At 44.4% G+C, this 18116-nt stretch overlaps 1 protein-coding gene across 20 annotated transcripts in view; it reads left to right on the forward strand.

Moving 5' to 3' along the window:
- The window catches only part of LOC106561386 (protein-methionine sulfoxide oxidase mical3a), a 159862-nt gene that overhangs the window by 93226 nt on the left and 48520 nt on the right, over positions 1–18116 (forward strand). For 17 of the 20 annotated variants that reach the window (XM_045688313.2, XM_045688314.2, XM_045688318.2 and 14 more), the window contains 16 exons: positions 1537–1739; positions 3558–3676; positions 3836–3907; positions 4033–4215; positions 6178–6294; positions 6635–6718; positions 8687–8791; positions 9272–9337; positions 9906–10016; positions 10255–10353; positions 11167–11277; positions 11595–11693; positions 13002–13118; positions 13594–13780; positions 14810–14904; positions 15058–15151. In XM_045688313.2, the coding sequence (XP_045544269.1) occupies positions 1537–1739; positions 3558–3676; positions 3836–3907; positions 4033–4215; positions 6178–6294; positions 6635–6718; positions 8687–8791; positions 9272–9337; positions 9906–10016; positions 10255–10353; positions 11167–11277; positions 11595–11693; positions 13002–13118; positions 13594–13780; positions 14810–14904; positions 15058–15151 (1862 nt within the window). The remainder of the gene's footprint in view (positions 1–1536; positions 1740–3557; positions 3677–3835; positions 3908–4032; positions 4216–6177; positions 6295–6634; positions 6719–8686; positions 8792–9271; positions 9338–9905; positions 10017–10254; positions 10354–11166; positions 11278–11594; positions 11694–13001; positions 13119–13593; positions 13781–14809; positions 14905–15057; positions 15152–18116) is intronic. The other 3 variants (XM_045688330.2, XM_045688329.2, XM_082957323.1) reach the window with 1 other exon arrangement.

Raw genomic sequence — 18116 nt, forward strand, 5'->3', positions numbered from 1 at the left:
CAGTTTCTTAATTTTGATGTTAAAATATCTAGTGTTACTATATTAAAATATCAATTTGTTTGCCATTTTAGAAAGAACTTTAGCAGCAATCAGGTCTCTAGAAAGGGATTGATCTAGGGACACACAAAGATAAATTACACTTGTTTTAGATTCAATCTCCTTGCCTGCACAGTTTACCTTTTATCTTGTCAAACCTAAGCAATCTACGTTTTGTTCTAAACAAAATTGATTCAGTTTTTACCAAATGTAGCGACAATTTGTCAGTCAACCAATCTCTAACAAAATGCAATTCCTTTTACTCAGGGTCTCCTCTATGTCAAATTGTTTTATAAAGCCCTTCTTACATCAGCTGATATCTCAAAGTGCTGTACAGAAACCCAGCCTAAAACAGCAAGCAACGCAGATGTAGAAGCACGGTGGCTAGGAAAAACTCCCTAGAAAGGCCAGAACCTAGGAAGAAACCTAGAGAGGAACCAGGCTATGAGGGGTGGCCAGTCTTCTTCTGGCTGTGTAAACTGTATCCTTCCCTGATACCAGTATGGCAGTGTCATCAGCATAAAGCAGGAGTTTGCTCTTTAAGTGTATCTAACATATCATTAACCTGTATATAAGAGGGGCCTAAAATGTATCCCTGCGGTACTCCACAGGATATTTCTTTGTCCTCTGACAGAACATCACCAACATTACATACTTGTGTTCTGTTCATCAGATAAGACCTAAACCAATTCACTGTTACATCATTTAGACCCAAACATTTCAGTTTCATCAAGAGAATATCATGGTCCACAGTGTCAAAAGCCTTTGCATGTCTAACATGACCATACCTGTATAGTTCCCCTTCTATTTCAGGCTCACTGTATAGACACATTCCTCCCAAAAAACTATTTCCGTTCATCGTTATTGACTTTTCGTCCTCTTATCCTCTCGTACTCTATTGACCTCTTGTCCTCTGTCTCTGCATTGTGTATTTATCTTCAAAATATTCTTATACTGTGGTCAAAAAGGTGGATAAGGCAAGTATCAGTGGAATGAGCTGTTCTAAAGCCAGATTGGAGTTCATAAATAAGTTTGTGCTCAAGAAGGTATCCCTTAAGGTATCCCTATTTTCCATTGCAAAACCTTAATGGATACGACCCTGGTGTAATGCCTTACCTGGAAATAGAAAATATAGAAAATGTATCTCACTGACTTCCCGCACTGCTAATAGCATGGTGCTGATGCTGCAACACTAACCGTACAAGGAAAGGGGCGGTGTGCTCAACCTCTGCATCCACTGCATTAGAACTTGCTTAGTGTGCTTGTCATGTTTATTTGGAAAGCCAAGTGATGTTAACATTCAGTGTTACTGGTTGTTTTGACTCCCAGACATTCTCTCTCTCTCTGCCCACGGTGACTTTGACTCCCATTTTGACTCCCAGACATTCTGTCTCTCTCTGCCCACGGTGACTTTGACTCCCATTTTGACTCCCAGACATTCTGTCTCTCTCTGCCCACGGTGATTTTGACTCCCAGACATTGTATCTCTCTGCCCCACAGTGACTTTGACTCCCTGGACGAACGGGACCAACAGAAAAACAACCAGTTGGGCTTCGACGTGGCCGAGCGGGAGTTTGGAATCTCGCCCTGCATGACGGGCAAGGAGATGTCCCAGGTGTCAGAGCCCGACAAGCTCTCCATGGTCATGTACCTCAGCCAGTTCTACGAGATGTTCAAGGACACAGTTCCCCCTGGGGCCGGAGGTGAGAAATGCTCACCTCTGGTTAGTTATATGAATATGGTTTTTATGTGGGGGGTGGGGGAGTGTTGAAGATTGGTTGAAATGTTATACACACTGAGTGATCAGTAATATATATATATACTGCTCAAAAAAATAAAGGGAACGCTTAAACAACACATCCTAGATCTGAATGAAAGAAATAATCTTATTAAATACTTTTTTCTTTACATAGTTGAATGTGCTGACAACAAAATCACACAAAAATAATCAATGGAAATCCAATTTATCAACCCATGGAGGTCTGGATTTGGAGTCACACTCAAAATTAAAGTGGAAAACCACACTACAGGCTGATCCAACTTTGATGTAATGTCCTTAAAACAAGTCAAAAATGAGGCTCAGTAGTGTGTGTGGCCTCCACGTGCCTGTATGACCTCCCTACAACGCCTGGGCATGCTCCTGATGAGGTGGCGGATGGTCTCCTGAGGGATCGCCTTCCAGACCTGGACTAAAGCATCCGCCAACTCCTGGACAGTCTGTGGTGCAACGAGGCGTTGGTGGATGGAGCGAGACATGATGTCCCAGATGTGCTCAATTGGATTCAGGTCTGGGGAACGGGCGGGCCAGTCCATAGCATCAATGCCTTCCTCTTGCAGGAACTGCTGACACACTCCAGCCACATGAGGTCTAGCATTGTCTTGCATTAGGAGGAACCCAGGGCCAACCGCACCAGCATATGGTCTCACAAGGGGTCTGAGGATCTCATCTCGGTACCTAATGGCAGTCAGGCTACCTCTGGCGAGCACATGGAGGGCTGTGCGGCCCCCCAAAGAAATGCCACCCCACACCATGACTGACCCACCGCCAAACCGGTCATGCTGGAGGATGTTGCAGGCAGCAGAACGTTCTCCACGGCGTCTCCAGACTCTGTCACGTCTGTCACGTGCTCAGTGTGAACCTGCTTTCATCTGTGAAGAGCATAGGGCGCCAGTGGCGAATTTGCCAATCTTGGTGTTCTCTGGCAAATGCCAAACGTCCTGCACGGTGTTGGCCTGTAAGCACAACCCCCACCTGTGGACGTCTGGCCCTCATACCACCCTCATGGAGTCTGTTTCTGACCGTTTGAGCAGACACATGCACATTTGTGGCCTGCTGGAGGTCATTTTGCAGGGCTCTGGCAGTGCTTCTCCTGCTCCTCCTTGCACAAAGGCGGAGGTAGCGGTCCTGCTGCTGGGTTGTTGCCCTCCTACGGCCTCCTCCACGTCTCCTGATGTACTGGCCTGTCTCCTGGTAGCGCCTCCATGCTCTGGACACTACGCTGACAGACACAGCAAACCTTCTTGCCACAGCTCGCATTGATGTGCCATCCTGGATGAGCTGCACTACCTGAGCCACTTGTGTGGGTTGTAGACTACGTCTCATTCTACCACTAGAGTGAAAGCACCGCCAGCATTCAAAAGTGACCAAAACATCAGCCAGGAAGCATAGGAACTTCGAAGTGGTCTATGGTCCCCACCTGTAGAACCACTCCTTTATTGGGGGTGTCTTGCTAATTGCCTATAATTTCCATCTGTTGTCTATTCCATTTGCACAACAGCATGTGACATTTATGGTCAATCAGTGTTGCTTCCTAAGTGGACAGTTTGATTTCACAGAAGTGTGATTGACTTGGAGTTACATTGTGTTGTTTAAGTGTTCCCTTTATATTTTTGAGCAGTGTATTATGCACCAAACAGACCAGAAACAGGGAGGGACTACCTGAACTCGTCCAATGGGAAATGCTTGTAATTTTCATGACCCTAGTGTAACGCCTTACATTTTGTATATTTTATATTTCCAGATAACCAGAACATGAGCCCTGAGGAGAAGGTTGCGTTGATCAACAGCACTAAGTCTCCCATCTCCTTCCTTAGCAAGCTGGGCCAGAGCATCGCCATATCCCGCAAACGCAACCCCAAGGTCCTCCAATGCATCATTGTCAGCTCAGCAGTCCCATTCCCTTTAGCACTGTGTTTTACTGTGCTACTGCTGTGTATATCGTCATCTTATAATGCTACTGTAGGAGTCAATAGCTGTCTTCCCGAAATAACCACTTACATGTGATTATGTGATCAACAGGACAAGAAGGAGAAGGATGTGGATGGTTTGGGGAAGAGGAGGAAGACTAGCCAGGCTGGCCATTCTGAAGAAGTGCGTAAAACTTTCAAGGGTTACAAATATAATTCAGACGTTGAACTCTGCTTTGCAGACGGATAGAAACGTCTCTCAGGTTAAACTCATTCTCTGGTTTCGTATTGTCCATGTGTTTGTAACAGGAGGAGGTTTTGAGGGGTAACCATGATGACAGGCCGTCCAACAGTACTGCTCTAACGGAGAGGAAGATGAAGGAAGAGACAGCAGCTGTAGGGAACCATAACAAAGTCAAGTCCATGGCCACCCAGCTCCTCGCCAAGTTTGAGGAGAATGCTCCTGCAGAGTCCAAGGGCCTCAAACGACAGGTATGGAGAGACTCATTATGTCTGGGTGGTGTTAACGATGGGAGAAGGAGTAGTCTTGCTTGCCCGGATGGGGGAAGAGACTAGATACGGAGTAAACTGTTTTAAACATGAGAACTGTTGCTTGAGATTTAGCTTTCCTGGATGATAATGACATGAAGATAGCTTTGTTTGTCTAGACAGTGTTTTGTTTGTCTAGACAGAGTAAATATGCAGAACTTAGATGTAGATCTATTTCATCTCATGGCGTCTAACATGACTCCAAGTCTCGTGATGCTGAGTGTGTAGCAACACTGTACTACTGTATTAATGTGTTGAACTCCAGGGCCTGTATTCATAAAGCTTCAGAGTAGGAGTGCTGCTCTAGGATTAGTTTTCCTTTTTAGATCATAATGAATGATTAAATAAAATGCATAATTAAAACTCCATTTAGCAGACAATTTTATCCAAAGCAACTTAGTCATGTGTGGACAGATTCTTTAAGTATAGGTGGTCCTAGGATTCGAACCCACTATCCTGGCATTGCAAGAGCCATGCTCTACCAACTGAGCTACAGAGGACCTGATCTTACATCAGCACTCCTACACTGAGACGCTTTGTGAATATGGGCCCAGAATGCTAGTATTGATGTGGCCCGGGCCTGGCGACTAACAGTAGGTAGGATGATAGTGGTGACTGTCTGGCTCCTCTGGGACTATGGGGAGAAATGGGTTTACAGACTCAACCCAAGACCTGATCCTGGGACAGTCACCCTGAGAGGCAATACTGCAGGCCAGGAGCAGTGGGGGGGCTCTGTGGGCTAGTGGAACACAAGCTACTATTGTTGACATAGAAAGACAACTCACAGGCAGCATTGCCAAGTGGTGCCAAATCTAAAATTCCTGCTCGGGATGTGTGTGTTGCTATTGTGAAATCTGATACAATCTTTGATACACAAAAGACTCGGTTGATGTAAATTGAATTGATGACACGTTAGAAGTAGCCTGCCTCAGGTCAAGAGCTTTGAGCAGAATGCTAGAAGCGTTTCTGTCTTGGTCACAGATTTGTACAATCTGAAATATGATTGGTAAATCAATGTTGAGTCATCTTCTTTTCTAATGGTATAATAACCAGCTACAAATGGCCCATCAAAGAGGCTGTACAGTACAAGTTGGTTTATAGGCGCTAAGCCCTACTTATGTTGAGTCCCACTGGTGGTAATATTCAATTTGATTCTGCTGCTGCTGTGTTGAATTGGGACAGTGTGTTGCACCAGAATGGCTGAAAGTGGAGTGTGTCTGTGTGCGTGTTTCAAACCACGGGGCTTCACCTTTTCACCCCTTCTTTGACCCTTCACTCTTTGCATGAAATGCTGATAATGTCTTTGCCACAGTGTCCATATTATTTTTCTTAAGTCTATAGTAAATTACAAGCCTAAGATGGTTCCAGTTTGTACAATAATAATGCATGTCATATTGTCCAGACGTAGGATCTTAATTTGAGCCAGTTTGCTACAGCATGAAAATAATCCTGGAGCAACAGGAAATGTGAATTTTATAATTAATGCACATGTTTGCAGGGGTTGATAACATTTTTCATTACGGTCTGAAATTTAAAAGTGGAAATTACAAACTTTAGAAGCCTTTTTAAAACTTAAATACACTACAAGTTTGCACTTCCTGCTTTGCTTAAATTCTCAGCAACAAAAGAGTGATCAAATGAACATCCAACATTTGTAGTCACATTACATTACACAGCATGCTATTCTTATGACACACACAATTTACTTTTGGTTTTTGCTCCCAGTTTGTTTTCCAACCAGCATAACTCTGTCTTCTGATGATTCACTTCCCTCTCTATTTTTCTCTTCTTCCTCTCCTCTCCACCAATCATGGATCATGACTTTGACTCATGGTTGGTTGCGCTCACTGTGTCCTGGTCTCTTATTGGCCACTTTGACTGTCACTCATCTTCCACTGGTCAAAGGGGGATTCTCTGCCCAATCTGGATCTCCTTGTGGCGCAGCCCCCTCCCCCGCCTCCTGCCCCCCTGGACCCCCCCAGGGAGTCTGTCCGCCTAGCTCTGGTCCCTGCATGGAGACAGGTAAAGAGTGGACACTTCACCTCCCTCCCCTAGACCCTTGTCTAACCCCTGGATGTCTCTAACCAACCGTCTCTCTGCTGTGTTTTACAGTAGTATACATGGGGAAAACTGCTTTGTGTCCAGATTGTTAACTGTTATCGATCCTAGACATAGCATGCTTTATTTTCTGTGGAGTGATGAAACCAGTAGTTCCATGTGTGTGGTGTCAGAATAAGAAGCTGTGTGTGGGTGCTGTTCGTCCCAGACAGTGAGTGACGTGATGTCATGTTCTCTCTCGTCTCATGTGGCGTATCCCTCTCCTTCTCCCTATCCCTCTCTCACCCCTGCCATGTTGTCTCAGAAACAAACCCAACAGCAGGAGCAGCTCAGCTTTGGCTATAAGGAGAAGTTTAAGTGTCAGACCCTACCCAACAGAGGGGAGCAGGTATGGCTAGCTGGTCTGACGCTGTAGTAGTCCCTGCCTACTAGGCGGTCTCCCCTCTCCAGCTAACCGTGCTATCATAGGTAGTTACTAGCTAGCTAACATCCCCTGCTTTTGATAGACAAAGGCTATCGCTTCAGCTTAGCTCAGTTGGCTTCATTGTGCTAATCATCAAAGTTTTAGCTTATTTTGCTTGTGCACTAATCATCAAAGCTGCTTTGTAGTTTTTTTGTTTAGTTCTTTTTAAATTAAATATGCTTAGTCTAACAGTTTGAGCCCCTAAGTGAAATGGCCAGTTCAGAGCTGTGCTTGATTGACCCATGAAAGCTAATCTGCAGTTGAGCTAATTGGTTGGAAATAGTCTGTCGTGAAAAATATTTTCTGTGGAAATAATTAGCTAACAGACCGTTAAGCCATTAACATCAAGACCAGGGCTCTCCAGCCCTGTTCCTGGAGAGCTACCCTCCTGTAGGTTTTCACTCCAGCCCTGTTCCTGGAGAGCTACCCTTCTGTAGGTTTTAACTCCAGCCCTGTTCCTGGAGAGCTACCCTCCCATAGGTTTTCACTCCAACCCTGTTCCTGGAGAGCTACCCTCCTGTAGGTTTTCACTCCAGCCCTGTTCCTGGAGAGCTACCCTCCCGTAGGTTTCACTCCAACCCTAATCTACCGCACCACATTCTAATAATTAGCTGGTTGATAAGATAAATCAGGTTAGTTATAACGGGTTTGAGTGAAAACCTTCAGGAGGGTAGGTAGCTCTCCAGGAACAGGGCTGGAGATAAAACCTACAGGAGGGTAGCTCTCCAGGAACAGGGCTGGAGTTAAAACCTACAGGAGGGTAGCTCTCCAGGAACAGGGCTGGAGATAAAACCTACAGGAGGGTAGCTCTCCAGGAACAGGGCTGGAGATAAAACCTACAGGAGGGTAGCTCTCCAGGAACAGGGCTGGAGTTAAAACCTACAGGAGGGTAGCTCTCCAGGAACAGGGCTGGAGATAAAACCTACAGGAGGGTAGCTCTCCAGGAACAGGGCTGGAGTTAAAACCTTCAGGAGGGTAGGTAGCTCTCCAGGAACAGCCTCTCCAATACCACTTTTCCATCTCACACACTCATTTTCACTGATTAGTGTACATGTTTTAGTAGCTCTTCAGACTCATGTAAGTAGGGTTGCAAAATGTTTGGAACTTTCAATAAATTCCCTGCTTTTTCAGAAATCCCAGTTGGATGATTTCCCGGAATCAGGAGGTAATAAGCAGGAAATCAGGATTCCTCCAACCAGGATTTCTGGAAAACTAGTGAATTTATTGAAAGTTCCAAACATTTTGCAACCCTACACATAAGTATACTCTCGCTCACCACAGTATTTCATACTTTTCTCATCATGCTATTCCTCTCGCTTTTTTCTCATTCACTCACAAGAGCGTCCCAAAAGGTTTTTGTGGCCGTAAAAAAAATAATAATAATAATAATAATATTTCTCTCATGCTTGCTTAACTGTAAACTAATTAGTTGGTGAATGTGAAGAAATTTTGTTTATTTGCCTTAATTTTCAAATGCGTCCAGTGGGTGGTGTGTGTGCCTGTGTGTGATGAAACGGTGTTGGCTTGAGTGTGTAGTGTGGTAGAATGCCAGCGGTAGTTACAAGAATGAGTGTGTAGTGTGGTAGAATGCCAGCGGTAGTTACAAGAATGAGTGTGTAGTGTGGTAGAATGCCAGCGGTAGTTACAAGAATGAGTGTGAGGGTGATACTGTAGCAGATGATTGTTTTAGCCTATTGGATGTGAATCATTAGTTAAATTGATATTAATATGTGAATGTTTGTTGACTCATTGAATTCAAAAGTGAATTTGGATGAGGCAATATGATACCTGAAGGGTGCAGAGCTGTGTCTGTGTGTGCACGTGTTGAACGGAGGAATTGTGCACGTCAGTGACACCAGCAAGTGACGGCCTGTCTTCCTCTCCACTCTCAAGCCAAGAAGCAGTACAGAGTCAATCTGTGGCTCACGGAGCTGCCCTAAGAAAACCATTCTGCTCTCCTCCTCTTCCACCACCTCCTCACTCTCTCTTCACTCACAGGTGACCATTCTGTGCCATACCAGACCAGACACACTCCCCTGTCCTCTGCCTTGTTGATCCTTTATCTAACCTCTATCCTCTCAGGTCTTGACTTTTGTCTTACCTTACGAACAAGTTATCCAGTTGTGCCGTCAAAGTAGAAAGCTAAATGTAGTGACTCTTCTTCCCCTCCCTATATTAACGTCTTAGACGTTAGCATTTTGCTACACTTGAAATAACATCTGCGAACCATGTGTATGTGACAGTAACATTTGATTTGAGGACTTCCAACCTAACTAAAATAAACTGTATCTAGTCTTAGTTTCCGTTCTTCTCATCAGTGGGTTTCTTGTGTTGTGGCTGACCAGCGTGTAGGTGGGGGCCTTGTTGCCATACTTTCTGCAGTGAAAGATCTGATGCTGTATATGGCATGCTGTGGTTTGTTTCTGAGCGGAGAAACATGGTCCTAGCTGTCAGTTTAAGTGTCTGTGTGTCCTTCAGCATTGTGATGGAGGAGTTATGGAGGAGGAAGACACCACCCAGGACCAGACCCTTCTGACATACAGGGTAACCATGGTTGAATGGGCCTGTGATCAGTGCTAACCCTCGGGGAACTAACAACACAGGCAGGGTGTGTGTGACTGGGTGTCTCTACGGATTGTGTGGGATGGAAGGGATTGTTGTGGTCAGAATATGATTGGAACAATCAACAAAGTGTAAGCAGATGATGACTTACAGTATGTAAGTATACAGTATTTCAAGGCTAGTTTCATATGTTTAGTTTGGGCACTATTGTTTGCTCTCTGACCATAGCAGTGCTTGCATGCTGACTCATATACAGTATTATATGATATGTGTGCAATTTGTAAATAATAATTTAGTGGGTGCTTATATTTGTCCTATTTGACACATGTACAAGTGTGTATTAATATGCATGTGTGAATTGGAAATGAGTTTTTTTTAAATATCCCAACTCCCCCTGAAAGAGTGGGTTGTCAATAGATGTCTGTTATTTCATAGCCTGTCTTAAATTCTCAATCCAACCATACCAGCTAACTGCATCAAACCAGTATTATCATTTTTGGGACAAACAGACTGTAAACACACACAACGCTTACCTTCGTTTAATCTGCAGAAATGGAAACCCGTGCAGCTTGACGAGCCAGAGCCTATTCACATCCCTAGCATTCAGGAGAGGTCTGCGAGATTAGTCGCTAAGTTTAAGGGTAAACCTGAGAAACCAAAGGTGAACACCATGGCATGTTGTGTGAAAAAACAGAGCCGTATATAATCAGTCAATTCATTATCTGTAAGTGATAGGCCTTGTGGATTTATTCATTTTTTTTTTATCGTTCGAGTGTCTTTGGTGTTGGTTTACTACTGTACTCTAGCTAAGAGCTAATTCCTCATTGTCATCATTCTCAGTCCTGTTGCCTTTTCTGAACTGTCCTACATTATTTATCTGTCCTTTCTTTCCCCTGGAGCCTAAGAAAAAGCCCTCCCGTTTCTTTATAGAACAGTGGCACCGGTCTGGCAGCCATAGCCCAGAGAGCCCCCTCTCCTCCCCTGAAACGCTCAGACAGGTAGCCCCTCCTCTCTGGGGAGATCTACACTAACACATTACCTCATCTCTGCTTCTTGGAAAACTCACTAGATTGATTTTGATGGATTGACTCGATTTTAAATGATATAAGATATACCTACTGCCATCAAGGACAGCTGCATTATAACATTTCTCCTCAGACTGCTACATTTGACATTTTAGTCATTTAGCAGACACTCTTATCCAGAGAAACTTACAGGAGCAATTAGGGTTAAGTGTCTTGTTCAAGGGGACATCAACCAATCAACCTAGTCATCTCAAGGATTCGACCCAGAAACCTTTTGGTTACTGGCCCAACGCTCTTAACTGCTAGGCTACCAATAACCACCCTGCTAACCAGTAACCTCAATAGCTGACCTAAGCTGAATTTGTCCCTGTTTTTCTACTGTGTTTCTACTGCATGGCAAATAGAAATTGTCTTTGCAACAATGCAGCATTTACAAGTACACCATAAATGAGTAGTCACCTCCACTAATAGTGGATCAGTTATGTCAAGACACAGCAGTCAGGAAACCCTTGTTAGTATGCATAGGTCAGATGAACCTGTCACATAAAAATCACTTAAACCACCAAAGCGAGCACAAATAGCCTAGCACAGAAGGCTAAAACCTCTATCACAATCAATCGGGTTGCTCTCGCAAAAGAGGTTTCTAACCTCAATGGTCTTTCCTGGTTAAATAAATGTTAAATAATCTGGATCTTGTGTGGAGCATGGGATGCTTTGTGCATGGCAAAATTCTTCCTTACCAGTCCTATTCTGTTCTTTGTAATCTAATAATGTGTTCTTCTGCAGGAGCTAGAGCTTCTGCGCTCTGATGACCAAATGCCGTTACATAGCCTTAGTATACAGGAGAGGGCTGAGCAGCTTGCCTCGCAGTTTCAAAGCAAGCTGGCAAAGCCACAGGTGATACACACCACTCAATAGCCTTGGCCTGGGTTCAAAGTCAAGGACTTTACCAAAAGAACTGTCCTGATCTCTGATCTCCTTAGTTACTTTACAAGATGTCATTAATGTCAGATCGAGTAATAAAACAATACATTAAACACTGCCATTAATCCTATTGTTTACTCAGTATCTGTCATTCGTGTTATGTAGTATTAGAATATGACCCAGCCAAGGGATTTCCATATCAGCTTGTCTTGCATCTTTGCCTATTCTCTTTGTTCTCATGCCAAGTCCTCCTGCCTTAATTGTCTTTTCTTTCTTTCTTTCCCCTGGAGCCTAAGAAAAAGCCCTCCCATTTCTTTATAGAACAGTGGCACCTGTCACGCAGCCATAGCCCAGAGAGCCCCCTCTCCTCCCCTGAAACGCTCAGACAGGTAGCCCCTCCCTCCTGAGGAGATCTGCAGTGGGGCTGACTCTAACACACTACCCTACTCAGTGCCTCTGGGAGATGGGCCAAATAACTCACTGCCTGGCCTCTATGTGATTGAACTGATATCCAATGTGTGTCCTAACAAGCATGTGGACAATGCATAAAGGAATGGTTCATCTCTGGGTGTAAACGCATGTGCCGTTTTAGTCCAAGATACAGCTCAGCTAGCTGTGTTCAAAAATGTGATGACACAGTGAAAAGTGGAAGAGAATGTACTGTAGTCATAGCTATATGAATAATTTATGTTCCAATAGATTGATATTAGCAGTCCCTTAGATGTGGCCTGCATCATTGCAGTGTTGTGGTCACCGTGCTTAGGGACACCCTGTCAGGTGTTTCTCCCTCAGGGCAGCCTAATTTGATCTTCATGTTGACTGAGATGATATATTATAATACCGCATGGTATACAGTAAATCTCATCCATACTTTGAAATATTTAAATAACATACTATGTGCTAACTCTGACCTAAATTGTCTCTCTCTGCAGGACACATTTTATTTAGAGATTTTTGTACATCTAATCCCCGCCATTTTAGGGTTACAGTTAGTGTGTTTGAGATATTACAATGAATCACTGATCTTTGGAATGTACATAGTTGATCCTAACATCCTGTGTCCATGTTGACCAATTATGTTTCTTGTTTTATTAGCCAAAGGGTTGCGCCGGGAGAATTAACACTGTGTGTGTGTGTGTGTGTGTGTGTGTGTGTGTGTGTGTGTGTGTGTGTGTGTGTGTGTGTGTGTTCATATAGCCACAGTTTATTGCTCAGCATCACAGGGCTAGTCAACAGCTGTTGCTCTTCATTAAAGTAATGGTGTGTAGACATCACTGGTGTTGTAATGGTTAAACTCCAAGCACCCTTTCTGTCAGACACTGCATGTGGTGGTGTGGCTCATGGCTTTATTAGTGTAAATGAGGGTTCAAGAGTTCTATGCAGTTGGTTTGCACATATTTGAAAACACTAATTCAAAGCAGTTCATTGGATTGGTGAGCCGACACATCTACACGCTTGATCAACCAAACATGGCTTCATTTCCCTCTCATGATATCATTTGTTTTCCAGTGCTCTTTAGTGCCTTACATAGTGTACTACCAGACCTCCTATCATAGTTTACTGCTCTTCCTCATACTACTATGTCGTTCCTTTCTCTCACATTCCTTTGCATTCTTTGCATGTTTTTATTTTTCCTCCAGGTCTCTTTTTCTCTCATCCTACTGTCCTTTCTTTCTTTCTCTCTCTGCCATCGATAGAGATATTTAAAGATCTACACAGGGGGAGTAAGCTTATTGGCTGATCAGATAGCCAATCAGCTTCAACCTCAGGAGGAACCCAAGCCCTTACTTGACCAGAGGGAATTGGTGGAATTGGTAAGAGCCAATAGTGTCGTAGGGCACTAGGCATGTTGTAGACTCAAGAGTGAAGTGACTCCAGCTTGCGAATGCAGCTGTGGTGTTTGGGGATAATGAGTTTAACTAGGACTTCCTACCAGTTCTAGAGAACGATTTGTAATTGTGTGTTTCTTAGAAACTAACTCTGTCACCAGTGTTCTGTTTGTGTGGAACATTTTGACCTTGTGTTTGTTGTGGTATCTAAAATGTGCTACAATCTCAGGTGTTTCTGAAAATGCAAACTACTTCTGTTTTAGTGGCCCATGTTATGACCTACTAGGCTGTGAATGGTTTGATATCAATGGAACAGTTGATCCCATTATTCTCTATCAGTTCGATTTTCCCACTAAGTTGTGAAGCTGGGGCTTCATGGAAATACCTACCCTCTCTCTCCATCGCTCTGCACCTCTCCCCTGCCCCTGATCTAATCTCCTCTCCCCCTCTTCCTTTACAGGGTTCCCTGAGGAAGGAGTTTCCCCAGAACATCGGGGGCAGTGACGTGTGCTTCTTCTGCCAGAAGCGTGTGTACGTGATGGAGCGGCTGAGTGCCGAGGGCAAGTTCTTCCACCGCAGCTGCTTCAAGTGTGACTACTGCGGAACGACGCTTAGATTGTCGTCCTACGCCTTTGATGTGGAGGATGGTACGTGCTCACAAGATGCGTCTTTAGACCACTCACCATGATTATAATGTAGTGTGCTTTTCAGTCAATGTAATAGAAATGTAAGCCGGTCCCAGATCTGTTTGTTAAATGTGAAGTGATCTAGCTTGCATACGCTGTTGATATGTGATCAAAAACACCCCACTGAATGAGTCACTTTGTTTTCTCTTGACAAAATTCAAACAGGGCACAGACATTACTGACACACAATCAGATGTATCATGTGTGTTTAGAAATCCCTTTTTACATCAGCAGATGGTACAAAGTGCTGTACAGAAACCCAGCCTAAAACCCCAAACAGCAAGCAATACAGATGTAGAAGCACGGTGGCTAGGAAAAACTCCCTAGGAAGGCATGGAACCTAAGGAAGATCCCTAGAGAGGAACCAGGCTCTGAGGGGTGGCCAGTCCTGCTGGCTGTGCCGGGGTGGAGATTATAAGAGTACATGATCATTAAGGCCAGATTGTTCTTCAAGATGTTCAAACATTTATAGATGACCAGTAGGGATCATAGTGAGCATTTGATGATACTGTAGAAAGTGCTGACTGACATGTTGGCCTACTCATAGGCAGACATGTACTGTTAGCATGGTCAATTATACCAAGCCTTGTCCTTGTGGTTACAGTATTTATCAGATTGTCCTGCATTGTCCTCATAGGGCCTGCTCCAGTCTTGTGATGTCATTCTCTTTTCTCTATGGGTGTCATAAGGTCTCTGTTGTGCTCATTGAACAAGTAGCAGATTGTTAGCAATGATGGAGTGGCTGTTTCTCCCTGTGTAGTTTGTGATCCCAGTCATCCCACTGGTAGAGCAGACTCCAGAATGCCCGCTGGGAACCTAGGGAGGGAGGACAATAATAGTGTCTGTCTATGAAAAGCATAGTCTAATACACACAGAGGATTTCACCATACTAAAGAATATGCAACAGCCAGATGAGGGGAATGCAGGCTGATCTGGAAAGGTGTTTTGTTTAGCGCTGATTTGATATTTCTCTGTTTTTGTCTCCTGCAGGGAAGTTTTACTGCAAGCCGCACTACTGTTACCGCTTGTCTGGTCAGGCTCAGAGGAAGAGGCCAGCACCGACCCCTGCTCTGCTCAATGCAAAGGTACTACTGACCCATCCTCTCCCCACACCCCCCCCACCACACACACACACACACACACACACACACCCACACCGGATCTGTCATGTCGGACAATCAGGAAGTGTAGGATGTGTATTGACCCCCTCCTCCCTTCCACCTCTGTTGTGTCTTCAGGACAACCAGGCGTCCTTACCCGCCGTGGTCACCGTGGACTCCCCCGGGAGGGGGGAGATGGCATCCCTGTCTCCCACTGAGTGCCAGACCTCAGGTACCCCCACTAGCCCACTTTCCTTACCTCTAGCTGTGGTGCCACTGCCCCGCCTGGCCCCACTGGCCCGGGCTCGATGGGTGGGGGAGGGGCCCCTGCGCACCCTCCGCCGCACCCTGTCCTGGACCTACCACCTGGTGGAGCTAAACTCCCTCAACTCTCCGCTTCTGTATACCTACTGTATCTACCTCTTCTGCTGTTTCACCCTCAACGCCTTGCTCAATCTCCTAGCATGACCTGTAGCATGATGTACTACAGTACCCATAGAACATACTGTATCCCCCTCCCCTTATATAACCTCTGTGGCTTTACTTCACAAACTAATGACTCTGAGTGAATGTTAGCTAGTGTCCTCTATTCCTCTTTCGTATAGCTTGCTGTCCTATTGATGTGATTTCTGTGCTTGTGGTGTGTTGTTTTATTCTTGAAGGTTTAGCATTCCCTCCCCTTTTGGTCAATAAAGTAGCCCCCGCTGGCAGCTACATTTTAAAGGAATGGTGCATCTTCTTCGATCTCTCTCAGCTGGGAAATTAAAATAACAGTCAGGCAAAATGATGAGCCTTCGCTGTTCACTTCTGTGGGTTTTTAAGACTTCATTATACTGTAGTTACTTTTTCTCACTTTTTTATCAGTCATTTAACGAGTTAAGTAATTTAACAGTAACTTGTTGAATTGATTAATAGGTGTATATTAATTTAATTATTAAAATTAAATATGTAATATTACTCAACAAATGCGTTGAGTATGCTCTTTTGCCTGCCTGTGCTTTAATCGAAGGCCCAACTCTATTGTGATTGTAACCTGTAGTGGTCTCTGACTTTCTTAGTTTTACCTTGTCCTATTTGACCTGCTCACTAGAGCGTGCCTGTAGCACTGCTTGTGATTGGTTCTTTGTAAGCTTTACCTTTTCACCCTCCTATCAGAGTAGCCTGAAGCTGAGAGCTAGTGCTTGAAACAGTGTTTGTGATTGGTCCCTTGTGAGAGCCACCCTGCCCCTCATCTCTCAAACTGTACCGTCAGTGGGTGTCCTGTCTGTCTGTCTTCCTGCATCCCTCTACCTTCCCACCCCGCTCTTTGCATTCTAACACCTACACTGCTTTTGCTAAATGCTGCATTTCTTGCATATACTATATAGAATCTACAGATGAAACTTGTAGGTTGATGTATCTAATGTATGGCTAATTATTTAGTGTGAAGTTTGTAGCTTAGATTACTTTATTAAGGGATCTGTAGGCCTACTAGGACAGTATTATATTTAAGGTATTCATATTTAAGGCATTCATCCCACAACTACTAGAACATTTTTATACTTGGTAATAAGATAAGATGGAAGCAGGCCGCAAACATGACGTATACACTACATGATTATGTGGACACCTGCTCGTCAAACATCTCATTCCAAAATCATGTACATTTAATACGGAGTTGGTCCCCACTGTGCTGCTATAATAGTCTCTACTCTTCTGGGAAGGCGTTCCACTTGATGTTGGGAACATTGCTGTAGGAAATTGCTTCCATTCAGCCACAAGCATTAGTGAGGTTGGGCTATTAGGCCTGGCTCGCAGTCGGCGTTCCAATTAATCCCAAAGGTGTTCGATGGTGTTGAGGTCAGGGCTCTGAGCAGGCCAGTCAAGTTCTTCCACACGATCTCAACAAACCATTTCTGTATGGACCTTGCTTTGTGCACTGGGGCATTGTCATGCTGAAACTGGAAAGGGCCTTCCCCAAACTGTTGCCACAAAGTTGGAAGCACAGAATCGTCTAGAATGTCTTTGTGTGCTGTAGCGTTAAGATTTCCCTTCACTGGATATAATGGGCCTAGCCCGAATCATGAAAAACAGCCCCAGACCATTATTCCTCCTCCACCAAACTTTACAGTTGGCAATATGCATTCAGGCAGGTAGGGTTTGCCTGGTCTCAGCCAAACATAGTTTCCTTCCGTCGGACTGCCAGATGGGGCTCCCGAGTGGTGCAGCGGTCTAAGGCACTGCATCTTAGTGCTAGAGGCATCACTACAGACCCTGGTTCGATTCCAGGCTGTATCACAACCGGCCGTGATTGGGAGTCCTATTGGGCGATGCACAATTGGCCCAGTGTTGCCCGGGTTAGGGTTTGGTCGGGGTAGGCCGTCATTGTAAATCAGAATTTGTTCTTAACTGTCTTGCCTAGTTAAATAAAGATTAAATAAATAAAACAATTATGGTGAAGCGTGATTCATCAGTCCAGAGAACACTTTTCCTCTGCTTCAGAGTCCAATTGTGGTGAGCTTTACACCACTCCAGCCAACGCTTAGCATTGTGCATGGTGATCTTGGGCTTGTATGCGGCTGCTCAGCCATTGAAACCCATTTCATGAAGCTCCCAACGAACAGTTCTTGTGCTGACGTTTCTTCCAGAGGCAGTTTGGAACACAGTAGTGTTGCAACCGAGCACAGACGATTTTTACACACTACGCGCTTCAGCATTTGGCAGTCCTGTTCTGAGAGCTTCTGTGGTCTATCACTTCACGGCTGAGCCGTTATTGCTCCCAGAAATGTCTACTTAACAATAACAGCACTTACAGTTGACTGGGGCAGCCCTAGCAGGGAAGAAATTTGATCAACTGACTTGTAGGAAAGGTGACATCCTATGACGGTGCCACATTGAAAGTCACTGAGCTCTTCAGTAAGGCCATTCTACTGACAATGTTTGGCTATGGAGATTGCGTGGCCATGCGCTCGATTTTATACACTTGTCAGCAATTGGTGTGGCTGAAATACCCAAATCCACTAATTTAAAGGATGTCCACATAATTTTGTTTATTAAGTTTCTATTAATGGCTAACATTGATCATTTCATAACACATGCTAACCTGTAGGAATCCCAATCATCTTTAAAACTGAGGTTAGTCGAATAGGATTCATTGGCTCATGAATCTATTGTCTCATGAGACTGTGATGCAAGCTCTATTGTCTTCTAAATGTCCC

This window comes from Salmo salar, chromosome 10, assembly GCF_965601325.2.
Source record: "Salmo salar chromosome 10, fSalSal1, whole genome shotgun sequence".
In the NCBI taxonomy this organism is placed as follows: Eukaryota; Metazoa; Chordata; class Actinopteri; order Salmoniformes; family Salmonidae; genus Salmo; species Salmo salar.